General features: G+C 39.4%; 1 protein-coding gene across 3 annotated transcripts in view; it reads right to left on the bottom strand.

Annotated features, from left to right (window-relative positions):
- The window catches only part of ITPR2 (inositol 1,4,5-trisphosphate receptor type 2), a 586442-nt gene that overhangs the window by 264245 nt on the left and 304509 nt on the right, over window positions 1-17688 (bottom strand). For all 3 annotated transcript variants that reach the window (XM_086401652.1, XM_086401653.1, XM_086401654.1), the window contains 2 exons: window positions 8280-8470; window positions 2066-2208 (listed from right to left, as the gene is read on the bottom strand). In XM_086401652.1, coding sequence (XP_086257778.1) covers window positions 2066-2208; window positions 8280-8470 — 334 coding nt within the window. The remainder of the gene's footprint in view (window positions 1-2065; window positions 2209-8279; window positions 8471-17688) is intronic.

Below are 17688 nucleotides of genomic sequence, written 5' to 3'. Positions count from 1 at the left end.
TGTGGGCCAGAATTTGCCAATCACTTGTCTAGACTATCAAGCCTCTGGGATATAGCTGTAGCATCATATGAATATCCTAGAGTTAAAATTCTCACGTTTATTGCCTACTTTTTAACCTATGTTATATGTACGTTGATAGGGAGCCTGGTGGGCTGCCATCTATGGGGTCGCACAGAGTCGGACACGACTAAAGCGACTTAGCAGCAGCAGCAGCATATTCATGGGAGATAAAGTATATTTGACAAAGACCCTATTTTTATACTAGACAACACCTCTACTTTTTTTTTCCAGTGGCTTCCACAGTCAGCAGTTTGCAGACACTCCAGACCCTTCATTTAAAAACGCTTATTAGAAGGCTGGTTAGTGCCCAGACAAGTCCATTCTTCCCAGGCTTCTTGAGATACAGTGATCAAGAGTAAAGAATTCCTAATTCTGGCCATAATGGAGAAACTCCACCTGCTCTTCAACATGACCCCTCTAGTCAGTTCTTCTCACCCCATACCTCATTTTCTCTCCCCAAATCCCAACTTTAACTGGTAAAAGAAAGAAACACACTTCCTGTGTCCCCTCATCAATTTCTGCCTCACTACATTACAGTCAATAGAGGAGGCTTTGAGATCATTTTAGCCATATTCTCAACCATACAGAAGAGGCTGTGACAAATAATGGTCAAGGGGGTTGCAGCTTCTTCTGAACCTTCATCCAGGTTCTCTCCCCAAGGAGACCATGTACCTCTGCCTGGCCATCTTGAGTCAACATGCGGTTACTTGCACAAATCATTCAGTGAAGGGTCCTCAACATTAAGATGCATCTTTCTGGAGCTACCTAAAACTTTCTCTCACAACTGCTTATATTTCCTTGAGAATTTCTCCTTTACCATTAAAATGAAAATATTCTAGGATAACACACCCACTGCAGTAGACCTGACAATACCACAAAAATGCTAAGAGAAATACATACATGAAAGAGCTTTAGATGAGCATCATCAAAGCAGCATGGCTGAGTGCCGGGTCGAGACTTAACAGCTGGTTACTGAAGCACACCTGGGCCACTCTGATACTGGGAGGGATTGGGGGCAAGAGGAGAAGGGGACGACAGAGGATGAGATGGCTGGATGGCATCACTGACTCGATGGACCTGAGTCTGAGTGAACTCTGGGAGTTGGCGATGGACAGGGAGGCCTCACGTGCTGCGATTCATGGGGTCGCAGAGAGTCGGACACGACTGAGCAACTGATCTGATCTGAAGACTTTGAATTCAATTTACTGTGTTTAAAGTCATTTGACATATTTATTCTCTTTGTTGTTATACTACTAACTGTATGCATTTTATTTTCATTTTATTTTAAAGTTATGTAAAATCAAGTCTGTAATGAAAGTATATTGAAAGATCTCAGCTCTTAAACAAAATATATTCAGATAAGTTTAACTTTCATCCTAATCACATCTACCTTCCATCCTCATATGAAGTAATTATCACAGTGGCCTTTATTGTTTAGGCTTCCATCATTGTTTTTTAATGATAGCAGATAAATATATGAATATGTGTTATATATCCTCATTTCTTTCATTAAATAAATAGTAACATACAAAAAAAAATAAGTAAATAAAATGAGGCCCAATCTCTCAGAGCATTTGTACAGATAACATGGGTAAGCATACACAGGACAATAGCCCACATAGTAAGACCTCAATAAACGCTAGTTCCCTTTCCCTCCTCTTTCTCTTAAGGAAAATCAGTGACCTTAAACTGAAATCTTTTAAAAGTTCACACCACAGAGCTATAGAAAGGACTCAGAATCAAGATATTCTTTTATGTGATATTTTTGTGCCCAATGATACACTTCATTTTCAGTAAATGTTAATAAGTATGATAACCTGAAAATCACCAAAAACCAAATTTCCATTGAATCACACTAATGATTTTGGAAGTACACTTGCAGGGATTTTAGACGCTTCGCATGCTCTGTGGACTGTCGTGAGGCACCATCAGCATCAGAAAGCAGGCACGTCAGAGGCAGGCTCAGCGCGGCAGCACCTGCAGCATCTCGGCTGTACCCACTTACTTCGACATGAAAGCGCCACATCTTATTCTCGCATCGCTTCCCTCGGGAAACAGCAGTTCTGGGCTGTACAACACATCAACCAACACTGAGAATTCAGCCTGCATCATCGGGCTGAACTGTTGCTCCAAGGAGGCCACTACATCCTAAGGAATAAAGCACAAGAGAAGACATGTGAAGACCTGACTCAGATTTCATCCTTTAAAAATACGACAAGCTTATGAATACTAACTAGAAATGAGATATGGGACTTTCAGAGAAGAGGTATCCTACTTGCCAAAGCACTGGATGCGTGTGCTTTAAGCAGAGCCTGGCTTTCTGTCTGAACACTTCCTGGATCTCCTTTTTCATTTATATGATAAAGGAGGAGTGGGTAGGTATAGCTTTCTAAGAATATACAGGAAAGATAAAAAGTCAGTAAAGCCACTGCTACAAGTACTGCAGTGTCTGGGACTGTAATACAGATAGTGCAAAAGTGAAAGTGAAAGTCTCTGTCATGTCCAACTCTTTGAGACCCCATGGACTAAACAGTCCATGGAATTTTCCAGGCCAGAATACTGGAATAGGTAGCCATTCCCTTCTCCAGCGGATCTTCCAGACCCAGGAATTGAACCTGGGTCTCCTGCATTGCAGGCGGATTCTTTACCAACTGAGCAACCAGGGAAGCCCACAGACAGTACAGGTATTCATCAAATTGGAGTTAGAGTATGCTCAGGGAACAGCTAAAAAAGACTTCATATGTGTCACTGGTCACCTGAAACTGACCATTTTTTTCCAGTGGGGGAAATTCCCTGATATATTACCTGAAGCAGTATTAGTACTACACAAGGGTTCGATGACATTTAGTAGTATTTCAAATTATACTTTTTGACAGACACTATTGATCATCTACCAGTAGCCTTTCCTTATCCTTTTCCTTGCTAACAGAATCTCCATGTTTTTTCTCAGTCAGGCAATAACACTGTCAGGGAGAGGAGCCCCTGCCCGCCTCCCCTAGGTTCAAGGTTGATTGGTTTAAGCCAGTCTTGGTCATTCCATTTCCCCTGCCAACAACTGGTTAGGAGTGATTCTGTGACACAATCTTGGCCAATAAGACATCAAGTGAAGTCTGCTGAGTGTGAGGGTGTGTATGGAGTTGGGGAGTGGGCAGGGCAGATTCTTTAGAAACTATCTATGGCTTCTAAGATAGCCTCAGAGTGTGAAAATTCAAAATACAAGGCAGACCTCAAAGGACCTTTGAAAACCAGCCTTAAGCTGAAAGTCAACAGACTAATGGTGGTTGAGAACCTGACCAATGAAGCTACTGAATTAAACACCTCAGGAAGAGCCCTAGTTTCAGACTTCTTGCGTGTGAAAAAATATATTTTTTATTATTTAAGCCACTTTTCGCTGTTAATTATAGCTGAAAGCAGTCAAGTGACATGTTTCTTAAATTAAGTATAAGCAATGATAATTTATTGAACATTATTTAATGATGAAAGCCTCCCCTTTTTGTTTTAAAATTAACTAAGATTATTTAATGATGAAAGCCTCCCCTTTTTGTTTTAAAATTAACTAAGAAAACAAACAAAAAAAAAAGCAAACACTCACATAACGCAAAACTTTATTTGCCCATAACTGTAGCTTTATTCTGTTAAGCAGAAAACTAACTGCCAATTGCTTATTGTTACTCTCAGCATATACTTTTAAGTTATTTTCTTCCTGGTAGTCTCTTGATTTCTTATGACTAGATTTCAGGAGTTAACTTTTGTTTAACTCTTTCCTTCCCTTTTAGCAAAAGTGATCATTTCTCCTTCAATTACTAAATAAGTTTTCTGAGAAATTCCTCATAATAGTTGAGAGAGACTACCAGGGAGGAAAAAAAAAATCACATAAACGGAAACTAGATATTATACAAAGGCGGGAAGAGAATATGGTTATCAAATGTGACCACAGTTACCGTAGTTAAGAAAACATCACTAAAACATACCTCTCTTTCAGATTACCTCTCGACTTCATTTCATTCTCTAAACAAACTGTGTCCAGGCATCTATGATGTGAGTCTTTATCTCCTATTTCGATCATGGATCAACTACATAATCTCTTTAATTCATTGTTTCCCCAATGTGAAAACCCAGGATAATGATACTAGCAATTACACAGGCTTGCTGTGAGGATTAAAAGTAAATACATACAGTAGCCTCTACAATGTTTTGTAATAACCCTATAATGGAAAATAATCTGAAAAATGATCACTGATATACACCTGAAGCTAATACAACACTGCAAATTAACTATGCCAAATAGTTGCTTAGTCATGTCCAGTTAGCACTTTGGGACCCCATGGACTGTAGCCCAACAGACACCTCTGTCCATGGAAATCTCCAGGCAAGAATACCGGGGTGGGTTGCCATTCCCTTCTCCAGGGGATCTTCTGGACCCAGGGATGGAAACCAGTTCTCCTGCATTGCAGGCAGATTCTTTACCGTCTGAGCCACCAGGGAAGCTCTCACTATCCCCCAAATTAACTATGCTTCATTTTAAAAATGGCTTAAAAAAACTAAAAAAGAAGAAACAGCCTCTAACATGTACTGGTGTAACATGTAACACTCCTTAATGTTAGTAATCATTGAATACCAGTTAGCTGCAATCACCACCATGTTGCTAAATTCAGTGGTTACTTTTCTGTCCTCATCTTACCTAAGCATTTTACACACTGTTCCTGATTCGTCAAACACCTTCTACTCTTGGTTCTGTAACATCACATTTTTCCTTGCTTTCCATCTGTGTCCTGACTACTCCTTTACCAAATTCCTGGTCCTTTCTCTTCTACATCTACAGTTTCTTGTGAGGAACCTCATGAAATTGCATGGTTTTGACATCATATATATGCTGAAAATTCCCACATTTATACTTCCTGCATTGGTATCTTTCCAAACCACCCAAGACCCATACATCCATCAGTCTGTTTGACACATCCATATAGATACTTACATAGGCATCTCACACTTAAGATTCTCCATACAGAATCTCTTGATTCCAACTCTCCCATCCTTCCTTACCTTAGCAAATGATCTAATCATATTATACCAAGGCTCATCCTTGATTTCTCTTTCCAACATCCCACAACTCTCCCATCCATCCACCAAGCCCCAATGGCTCTAGGACCAACTGTATCCAAAATTTATTATCTTCATTGCTATCACTACCCCTTTAAGCCAAGCCACCATTACCTTTTACCTGAATTAATGCAATGACTAATGAACTAGACTCATTGCTTCTGTCTGGACCCGATAGTCAATTCACCACTCAAAATCCACAGTGTTTTTTTTAAAGGTAAACCAAGTCATGCCTATTTTCTGCTAAAAATCCCCAATGATTTTCCATCACATTTAGAATAAAGCCAAACACTTTATCATGCATGGCAGTCTCTACGTGATTTGGCTACTTATTTCATAATACTGTCTTCCTTTGCTCCCATCTGCTCCAATGGGATTCTCTTGGTTTCTCAAATCCCTAACCTCATTCCTGCCAAAGCATCACTGCACTTACTCTTCCTTTCCCATAAAGCTCCAGACTCTTCCTCCTCATTTGGGTGTCAACGTCTCCTCAATGGAGAAGCACTCCCTCACTACAGAATCACTCTCCCAGTGACTCTCCATCATACTGTTATCATGATTTATTCACAGCAGTTTTAATTATCTAACATTATATCATTTACTTAATGGGTTACAATGCATTTTCCATGAGGACACAGACCTCATGGTTCTATCTCCAATACTTAACACAGTGGCTGGTACAGTGTTCATCAAATATATATTTATCCAGTGAATGTAACTGACTATGCTGAAATAAGTTGAAAGCATGCCCTCTCTATGCTGGTTGACACGACAATCTCTCCTCTGAAATGTCTGCTCCCCTGTCTCTCATAAACCTGCTTGCCTCCTTTCTGACTGTGCCTTTTTTTTCCTCATTTTATTTGGCCATTCTGCAACTTCTGGCAGCCTAAAAAAATGTTCTTTGTTTTTCCTATCACTATACTCTCTCTTTTCAGAGAAGGCAATGGCACCCCTCTCCAGTACTCTTGCCTGGAAAATCCCATGGACAGAGGAGCCTGGTAGGCTGCAGTCCATGGGATCGCTAGAGTAGGACACGACTGAGCGACTTCACTTTCACTTTTCACTTTCATGCATTGGAGAAGGAAATGGCAACCCACTCTAGTATTCTTGCCTGGAGAATTCCAGGGACAGAGGAGCCTAGTGGGCTGCCGTCTATGGGGTTGCACAGAGTTGGACACAACTGAAGTGACTTAGCAGCAGCAGCAGCATACTCTTTCTTTTAGCAACACCAACCAACTCTTACCTCCAAATATAGACCTGCTTTCCAGTACATTCAGTAGCCAATAAATCTAATTCACTGTGTGTTCAATGAGCACAGCCAACATCCTATTACTGTATTCTCTCCTTCCGACAGTCCAGGGTCTATAATGTTACCTAGTCTCCAATCATCATGCCTCTTCAATGTCCCTCATGCTCCCTCTCTATCTCCATCTAAGAAGCAACAGGTCTGTTGACCTTGCCTTCATTTTTTTTATAATTTTATTTATTTAGTTAGTTATTTTTGGCTTTGCTGGGTCTTCATTGCTGTGCATGGGCTTTCTCTAGGTTGTGTCAAATGGGGGCGACTACATTCATCTATTAAAACTCTGAATCTTCACCAAGTAATCTACTCATTACCTCTTATAATATTTATTCCAGTTCATGTTGTGACCATTCTCCATGCCAAAAACTTTCCTCAAGCCATACTCCAGTTTGTGCCATGACATCTTTCACTGGTTATGTGAGTGGGAAGGTATCTCCTATGGGCCGAATTATGTCCCTTTCAAAATTCATATGATAAAGCCCTAATCCTGGTGCTTTGACGCTTCCCAGATGGTGTTAGTGGTAAAAAAAAAAAAATCTACCTGACAATGCAGGAGATGCAAGAGACGTGGGTTCAATCCCTGCACCAGGAAGATACCCTGGAGAAGGGAATGGCAACCCACTCCAGTATTCTTGCCTGGGAAATTCCATGGGCAGAGGAGCCTGGCAGGGCTGCAGCCCACAGGGCCGCAAAGACGGACACGACTGAGTGGCTGAGCACACAGCACATACACAGCAATGCTTCAGAATGTGACTATATTTGGAGTCAGGGCCTTTAAAGAGGTAATTCAAGTAAAATGAATTCATATTGAGGGGCTCTACTTCGAAATGACCGGTGGCCTTACAAGAAGCAATTAGGTCAGAGAAGTGTGTGCACAGAGGGAAGACCACGGGAGGGTACAGTGGCACGCATGCCACCTGCAAGCCAAGGAGAGAGACCTCCCAAGAAAACAAAGCTGCCAGCGCCTTGATCTTGAATTTCTAGCTCCAGAGCTGTGAGAAAGAAATTTCTGTCGGTTAAACCACCCAGGCTGTGGTATTTCATGATGGCAGTCTGGGTAGATTAATATAATGCCTCTCTTTACTCAGTGTCCCAGAATGTCCAGCCAAACACAGGAGTGGGATACTATGCAAATAATTTGGGAGTAAAGGTGCTCACACCATTCTCATCAAAGAAGTATAAAAGGATATTGAGACATGAACTGAAGCAAGGTTGTGAAATACTTATTACATGGGTCTTTACAGTAAATTATTCCACCAAATGTATTACAGTTATTATTTTGATATTAAGACCCATTACCTCACTGTTTGCTGCTGCTAAGTCGCTTCAGTCGTGTCCGACTCTGTGCGACCCCAGAGATGGCAGCCTACCAGGTTCCCCTGTCCCTGGGATTCTCCAGGCAAGAACACTGGAGTGGGTTGCCATTTCCTTCTCCAATGCATGAAAGTGAAAAGTGAAAGGGAAGTCGCTCAGTCGTGTCCGACTCTAGCGACCCCATGGACTATAGCCTACCAGGCTCCTCCGTCCATGGGATTTTCCAGGCAAGAGTACTGGAGTGGGGTGCCATTGCCTTCTCCAACCTCACTGTCAGAACACATTAAATAATACCTACTCAAAAAGAAAAAAAGAAAAAGACTCCCAACAACTTCTATCTGAAAGCAATGTTTTAAAAAGGATAATGTTGGTTGGACATTGGAAAGCAAAGCCTTGTACCCAACTAGAATTTAATAGTTTTAACCATAGTTTATTTATGTGGTCACATATATTAAAATTATAATTTAGAAAATATTAATGTCATTTCATGCTCTTATTGTACCTGTAACTTTTCAATAATATTTCTGTAGTCCCAAGAAGGCCCTCCAAGAGCTTCCTTAAAGCGTGGTCCAGAGCGAGCTGATAGTCTCCAGCCCATGGCCGCTCTCTGCACCATATTTGAATGACTCTTCAAGAAAAGAGTATTCACTTGGCTGTCCAAATCCACTGGAATGGCAATTCCACGATTCTTTGCTGAAAAAGAAAGATTTAAACACTTTCCTCTTAATTTGACTAAAGTTACTCGACTGGTATCAAAACAATTAAGATAGAACAAATACAAAAGAAAAAAATGAGACAAATTCTGATATGTAATGTAAAGCATGCTGATTATAGTTAGCCATACTAGAGCATATATTTGAAAGTTCCTAAGAGAGTAGATCTTAAATGTTCCCATTTTAAGAAAAAAAATTATGACTGTGAGATTGTTAACTAAATTTATTGTAGTAATCATTTCACAATATATACATATATCACTGACAATATTATATGCCAATTATATCTCAATGAAATGGGGAAAAAAAGAAAACTATCAAAACTTCAAGTTCTGCCATTAAATTATTTTACACAACTACAAAAGTGTTTAACTTGAAAGTGTCTCAGTTCTTAAGACCAATGACTAAAATAGACTCATTAAATATTCAAGAACTTATTTGATTTCTTGATGATTAATGTTTAAAATATACTTTATACATCATCAATATGGGAAAACACTGTATAACAATCATATATATTTGTACCTTCCTAGATGCAGAAGACAATTAAAAAGCAGGCAGAAAATACATGACAAAATCCTGACAGTCCATTTTATAAATATAATTCTTCTGTATATGTGTATGCACACCCATGTAAAATGCACAAAACTGCATATGGTAAAACATCTTAGACAAGAAATTAAAAAATTGAAAAGTATGAGAAAATATGCATTGGAAAATAGTACACAGTACATGTTCTTCTTTCCAAGATCCACTGAAATTTGTATTTTAATAGACATAGTCTTCCCTGGTGGCTCAGCTGGTAAAGAATCTCCCTGCAATGGAGGAGACCCAGGTTCAATCCCTGGGTTGGGAAGATCCTCTGGAGAAGGGAATGGCTACCCATTCCAGTATTCTCGCATGGAGAATTCCATGGACAGAGGAGTCTGGTGGGCTACAGTCCATGGGGTCGCAAAGAGTCAGACATGGCTAAGGAACTAACACTTTCACTTTCATTTCATATCACAATACTGAAAAACAAGATTGCTTGCCAGAAAAAAATACAGAAATGTTGAAGTATTTTTGCAAACAGAATGAAGATGAGATTCATCCATCAGAGAAAGAAGAGAAGAAATTGCTCTGCAAGAGATTAGAGTTAGAACAGGCCTTCCTAGGTTCCCAGCCAAACAGTACATAGAGTGGAGATGGGAGGTGGGATAATCAGCTGGCAACTCCAGAAAGAACATCTGAATAGCTGGGAAGTTTAGGCCCTCCTCTCTCTGACAAGTATAAACAGAGTGACAAGCAGCAGAGGCTTTTACCCAGAGGATAAAGTTAGAGAAATGCAGAAATGTTCTCCCAAGAAACAAGAATACCTGCGTGGAGAAGATGCCAAATGAAGGTGTTAGAGATTGACAGAGAAGCTGAATAGGGCTGGAAGTAACTTCAAAGATCCTGATCAAATAAGAAGAAGAATGCAGGGGAGAGGGGGGTTACCCCAGTAAAAAGAGAAAATATATTAAAGATTTCAACCCATGAGGAAAAACCTCCTGATTTTAACACTTGTTAGTACTTCCAGCTTGTTTTCTCTTCCTCTCTCTCTCTCTCACACACACACACACGTACACTCCAAGAAAGCCTGTGTATCATTTTGCGGGGGGGCTTCCCTGGTGGCTCAGATGGTAAAGAATCTGCTTATAAAATGCAGGACACCCAGGTTCATTTCCTGAGTGAGGAAGATACCCTGGAGAAGGGAATGGCTACCCACTCCTGTATTCTTCCCTCACCCAGAATTCAGCGTAAGCCTTGTCATTTACATGAGAAAGCTATTAGAGAAACAGACTCTCAAAACTGCAGTGGAAGCCCGTGCAGGTCATTTATGGATCTCTGTAACTATGACATACCACCACGAGTCACAGGGAAAAGCAAGAACACTGAGGACAGCCCTGGGACTTCCCTGACGCTCCATTGGTTAAGGGTCTGCCTTGCAGTGTGGGGGACACCAGTCTGATCCCTGGTCCAGGAAGATTCCACGTGACTCGGAGCAACTAAGCCCATGTGCCACAGCTACTGAGCCTGCTCGCCTCGAGCTGTGCACTAGAGGAAACTGGTGAGAAGCAACAAAAACCCACAACAGCCAACACGTAAATAAATATTTTTTAAAAGAGAAAAACAAATATGACATATTAATGTGTACATGTGGAATCTAGAAAACTGGTAACTGATCCTGTTTGTAAAACAGAAATAGAGGCACAGATGTAGAGAACAAACGTATGGACACCAAATGGGAAAGGGAGTGAGATGAATCGGGAGACTGGGATTGATACATATTCACTTCTAGGAATAAAACAGACTATCTAATGAGAACCTACTGTACAGCTCAGGGAACTCTACTCAGGGCTCTCTGGTTACCTAAACGGAAAGGAAATTCAAAAAAGAGAGGGTATTTATATACGTACAGCTGATTCACTCTGCTGTACAGTAGAAACTTACACAACACTGTAACGCAAGAATACTCCAATAAAAACTAATTAAAACAAAGAATAACTAGCCCCAGTGAAAACAGAAATGATTCAGGGAATCACACACAAAAAAAACATTCAAATAATTATAGTTATTGTCCTCAGAAAATGTGAGCACACACCACATTCAAAAAAATAGAAAATAAAAATAAAGCAATCTTGGAAATTAAAATGATTGTATAGATTGTACAAAAGAAATTTCAAAATTGGCTGTAAAAGAAAGGAATAAGGACCCCCTGGTGGCTCAGGTGGTAAAGAATCCACCTGCAGTGCAGGAGACCCAGGTTTGATCCTTGGGTTGGAAAGATTCCCTAGAGAATGGAATGGCTATCCACTCCAATATTCTTGCCTGGAGAATTCCATGGACACAGTAGCCTGGCATGCTACAGTCCATGGCATTGCAAAAAGTCAGACACGACGGAGCAACTAAATAACACTTTGATAACTGGGAAAGTGAAGGAATTTTCCACAATACAAAGCATAAAAGAGTCAAAGGGACAATATACAGAAGATGAAAAGATAGAAATACTTTGTAAAAAAAGAAATAATACATCTAGAATTACTGTGGTGCTAATGGAGTATCTGTTATCTAGAAAATTCACTCATGTGAAAAGACTTGAAGACTCATAATATAGATGAAGTATTATAATAGACCATATTTTAAATAAACTGTGTGAGTGTTAGTCGCTCAGTCGTGTCTGACTGTTTTGCGACCCCCTGGACTGTGGCCCACCAGGCTCCTTGGTCCATGGGATTCTCCAGACAAGAATACTGGAGTGGGTTGCCATTTCCTTCTCCATTAAATAAAATAACTATGCATAAAAATGAGTCCAAGGGAAACTAAAACAGAGAGAAAATGAAATAGGGAGGGTCACCCAGGAAGTCAAATATCTAATAAGTGTAAGCTCCAGAAAGAAACATCCAAGACAATGGAAGAGAAAAAATGATTAAGAAAATACAGAAGACAATTAATTACTTTGAGTTGAAAAAAATGCAAGTCTTAACTGAAACGGTCTACTGTGTGTGTTAAATAGGATTAAATAAGCATATTGTTCATATCCTAATCAACATGTATAATGCTATTATCGGTTGAATTGTGTCTGCCAGAAAATATGTGTTGAAGTGCTAATCCCAAGTACTTGGAAAGGTGACCATACTGGGAAATAGGGTCTTTGCAGATGGAATCAAGTTAAGTTGACGCCCGATAAGGGTGGGCTTGTGTCCTCATAAGAAGGGGAGAAGGAAAACAGAGCTAGACACCATGTGAAGACGGAGGGAGACTAGATTTATGCATTTCCAAGCCAGGAACACCAAGGGCTACCAGCTGGACCACAGGCTACGAGAAGGGCATGAACAGATCCTTCCCTAAAGTCTTCAGAGAGAGTATGGCACTGCTGACACCTTGATTTCTGCCTTTTACCCAGCACTGGGAGACAATACATTTCTGTTGTTTTAAGGCTCCTTGGTGTGGTCATTTATTTGGCTCCCCTATGAAATCACTGTAAATGCCAATAGCAGAAAGAAAACTGCAAGAATTTTCAGAGAGAAAAGAGGGTTTCTACAGAAATTCAGACTGGCATCAGACTTTTCATCATCAATACTGGATGCTAGAAGTCAGTAGAATAATATTTTTATAGACCGACTGCTGAGCAAACCAATTAGTAGCTGCCACTGGGAAAAGGGAAGTGGGGAAAGGCAGGGGTAGAGCAGAGGATTATATGTACCTGCAGTTAAGAGGTACAAACGACTGTGTAGAAAATAAATAAGCTACAAGGCTATACTGTAAACACAAGGAATATAAGCCCATATTGTATGATGATATAAATGGAGTCTAGTCTACAAGAATACTGAATCATTATTTGTACACCTGAAACCAAAACAATATTGTAAATCAAATATACTTCCATTTTAAAAGTGATAAAGAGGCAAAAAAAGACCAATGGACAAAACCAGATTTTTTTAGGTGTTTATAAACCATCTAAACTAAAAATCAACAGTGATGCCTAAATAAAAACATTTCAGAACAAGCAAGGCTCATAAATTTTTCTATTCAGAAAAAAACTGATTTTTAAACATTATCAACCTATAAGAGATTTCATTGTATTTCAGAATAGAATACAATCATCACAAGTCATAACAATGCAAACCAGTCATCTATAAAGCAATCATTGGAACACAAAGTGGGAAAGAAAAGGTGAAAATTGAAGATGTGTTAATTTCCTGATTTTTCACAGTGTGAAGATAAAGACATTATTTAGACCTGTTATTCAAGGGATAGGGATAAAAAGATATTCTTTAAAGTTATAATGATAGTCACTAGAAGATTTCTTTAATTAATGGAAATAGGAGGGAAGGAATAAAAAGAAATGACAGTGAGTGAGAATGAGAGGATCTGGCTTGCTTCATATAATGGAAGGAAAGTAACAGCAGTGGCAGTGCTCTTCCTGTTGGTGAAAACTCTGTGATGCTCAGAGATACTTAAAAACTTCTTTGAAAATATATAATTTTAGCTGCCAACACAAAAAGTTCCCAATTTAGACAGGAGCTCGAGCTAAAGTTTTAAGGAAACAATAACAGCTCTAAGCCAACCCTAAATGATCAATTGTACCACTGTCCAAATTTCCCAAGTGAATATTTTCCTAATATTCCTTATAAATTTCCCTTTTCCACAGCATACAATGTCTCTGCTTCTGTCCATCACATACAGCAAAGCAAATGCACTCTAGTCCCATCTGAAGGACCAACAGCCTCAAAATGGCCAAACTGCACATATTTTTTAAATACTTAATTTTTACTTGACTGACTCACCCATAATGACTGCTTCACACATATGCTAGGTTTGCTCTAAACATTCAAAAGTCAAACAGAAGGCAATATTCCTTATATGTTATTTTCTAAGCAACAGAAAATAAGAAAAATTATAGAACTTAAAGTGTTAGTTGCTCAGTCGTGTCTTGACTCTTTGCAAGCCCATGGACTGTAGCCTGCCAGGCTCCTCTGTCCATGGTTAATACATGCTTTTGAACTGCTGTGCTGGAAAAGACTCTTGAGAGCCCCTCGGGCAGCAAGGAGATCAAACCAGTCAATCCTAAAGAAAATCCACCCTGAATATTCATTGGAAGGACTGATGCTGAAGCTTTAACACTTTCGCCACCTGATGTGAAGAGTCACCTCACTGGAAAAAGACTCTGATGCTGGGAAAAATTGAGGGCAGGAGGATAAAGAGGCGACAGAGGATGAGATGGTTGGATGGCCTCACTGACTCAATGGGCACTAGTTTGCACAAACTCCGGGAGATAGTGAAGGACAGGGAAGCCTGGCGTGCTGCAGTTGGGGACACAAAGAGTCAGACGCAACTTAGCAGCTGAACAAAAACAACATAAAACTTAAAATTGCTCAAAACATATTGCAACCCAGTTTTCACAATTGTTTAAACAAAGGGGATAGATTTACCTCCCCTTTAGTAACCAGATATGTTAGATACAACTGACCGTCAAGTGAGTGTGTGCTGCTATGAATACAACTTACACGAAGATGTACCTAAGAAGTATTTTTCTAATGACACCAGTGAAGATGTAATCCAACGGTATGTGAGTGCATGCTACATTGGTTCAGTCGTGTCTGACTCTTTGCAACCCTATGGACTGTAGCCCGCCAGGCTCCTCTGTTCATGGGATTCTCCAGGTAAGAATCCTGGAGTGGGTTGCTGTGCCCTCGTTCAGGATATCTTCCCAATCCAGGGATCGAACCCGCATCTCTTCCGTCTCCTGCACTGGCAGGCAGGTTCTTTACCACCAGTGCCACCCCAGCATATGAAGCCCCCATATCAGTGTGGTCAAGAAAATCTCATCCCTACCCCTCCTCATACATCCCATGAGCTGCTACCACTATTCCACTATGGCCAGCAGCAAGGAGACACCACTGTCCCAAACTTTGTTGAAAGGGTGTTTCTGTCCCCCAAACTGAACCACTCTAGCTGGTTTTTTTTTAGTCTTCTGTCTTGGCACAAATTGCACAATATACATTAACTGGCTAAAATAAACCCTACTTTCTCATGCCCAGAGGTAAACTCTGGTCAAATGCTAAATCACAATTTCTAAGCAATAAAAGAAAATCAATTAAGCAACTGGGGAAAGGAGAATTTGAGTTAAAATAAGTGAGCTGTGTAGATAATGATAAAACTTTTTCAAGCAATTGTAAAATGTTAATACCTTTAAGACGTGGCCTGAAATAGATTCTCGGCACTGTCAAAATATTACAAAAGATTAAGTTGAAAGAAAAAGTGACAATGCTAATTTAGTTTTCTATATATAGTTTAACAATTAAAGCAGAAATTTGTGGCTAGGAAAAAAAAGGAATTAATTCATGATCTCACTTTACAAGAACATTAATAACTACAATAATATTTTTCTCATGTAACCAAAAATATGATCCACATTTAACTTCCATTTATTAAGGTAGAAAACATTCTGATATAAATATCAGAATGTGAATTGAAATGTGAATTGAAATGTGAACTAGGATGTATTTTGGGGTTAATGGTTTCTACACCTCCTATCTTCAATCAGAAAAAACTAAAGAATTACCAACAGCCAATCATTCTTTCAGCATGTGTCATTAACTCCAACTGTGCTTTAGTGGTCATATAAAAGTTTAAAGTATTTAAAAAATAAATGTTCCTATTTCACCCTAAGCTAGAATACAACTAAGATACTATCTCATTAAGGGTATTTTGTCAGAGAATAAGCATATGGAGTTCTTTAAAATCAAATAAGAGAGAAGATGGGTTGCTATTAACAATTTATCTTTTACAGTGTTCTGCCCAGAGATGGCTAGTTCTCTAAAATGCATTATCTTTATTTATAGGTATTGTGATTACTGGGCTAACTGACTAATTAGGCTTACAAATCCTGAAAATTCTCTAGATATGACAAAATTACTTTAAGATGTAATTGAAATCTATTTTTAATTATTATTCATTAAATATTGCATAGTCTGTGATATTTTTAAATTAGACCAAATTACTGGTGGCAAATGGCAAATGAAAATCTCTGAGAATACACGTATTACAGTGATAAGTACGACAGGAAAAAAAATGTTTAGATAGATAAATTGACAGGTTGGGGGAAAACGCAACAGAAAGTGTAAGCATTTATTAATAACACTTGGTTTGTTGTCAAGCACCCCTGTACAGGCTCAGAAAAATAAGAATGGCTAGTGCACAAGAAAGATAAGTGAGCAGAGTGGTACCTTTTCTGAATCAGGTCAAAATATCCAGGATAAATCACCACTGAAACACTAGCATTCTTAAATATGAAGAACACTAAATACACAAATTGTATCTTTCCTGTTTGGTACTCAATCTACACTTAACTGACCCCTCAATTAAATAAAATTTTATTACAAGTATTGGAGCGGAGAAGACAATGGCAACCCACTCCAGTACTCTTGCCTGGAAAATCCCATGGACAGAGGAGCCTGGTAGGCTGCAGTCCATGGGGTAGCTAAGAGTCGGACACCACTGAGCATCTTCACTTTCACTTTTCACTTTTCACTTTCATGCACTGGAGAAGGAAATGGCAAACCACTCTGGTGTTCTTGCCTGGAGAATCCCAGGGACAGAGGAGCCTGGTGGGCTGCCGTCTATAGGGTCGCACAGAGTCAGACACGACTGAGGCGACTTAGCAGCAGCAGCAGCAGCAACACTGGAGAGGATGTGGAGAAAAAGGAACCCTTGTGCACTATTGGTGGGCATATAAATTTGATGAAGGGGAAAACAGTGTGGAGGTTCCTCCACTAATTAAAAATAGAACTGCCACGATCCACATATTCTACTTCCAGGTATTTATCCAAAGAAAATGAAAACATTAACCCCCAAAGGTATATACACCCCTGTGTTCACCACAGCATTATTTACAACAGCCAAGAAATGGGAGCACCCAAAGTGTCTGTCAATGTATGATGCATGGATAAAGAAGATATCACATACAAACACACACAAACTGGAAACCATTCAACCATAAAAAAGGAAGGAAATCTTGCCATTTGGGACAGCATGGACGCATCTGGAGGTTACTGTGCTAAGTGAAATAAATCAGAGAGAAACACAAATACCACACGATTTCACTTACATGTGGAAGCTAAAAAACAAAGCAAATGAACACACAAATCAAAACAAAACTCACAGATACAGAGAACAGCTCAGAGGAGAAGGGGCTTAGGAAGTGCACGTAGAGTCAAGGCAGTCCAAACACATGCTGAAGGACGGAAACTATACTTATTGTGGTGATCACTTCATCGTGTGTAAAAATATCAAATTATTGTGTTCTAAGCCTGAAACTAGTGTACTGTTATATACCAATTTTACCTAAATGAAAAAAGAATATATAATTTTATGGGTTATGTAAGAACTAGTATTGGCACACACACCTGACTATTCATCTGGAAAAAATTAAGTTGATTTCACATCCTCTATCTTACAACTAAATATATTCCAGATAACTCAAAATTGTTAACAGCCACACCAAAAAACAAACAGACCAGGCAAACTAAAACCATGAACATTCTCAATGGGAATTAAAAACAACCTCTTAGGCTTATCAAGGCCATTCCGGAAGATGAAACAAAACCTAAAAAGCCTACAAGAAAGTAATTTCTACATGCCCCCCAAAATTCAAATGACAAATGAAAAACTGAG

The sequence above is a fragment of the Bos grunniens genome, chromosome 5, assembly GCF_055505025.1.
Source record: "Bos grunniens cultivar Pamir isolate PY7600 chromosome 5, Bosgru_T2T1.0, whole genome shotgun sequence".
Classification (NCBI taxonomy): Eukaryota; Metazoa; Chordata; class Mammalia; order Artiodactyla; family Bovidae; genus Bos; species Bos grunniens.
Note: the sequence above shows the minus strand (reverse complement) of the source record. Positions and strands in the feature narration are given on the sequence as shown.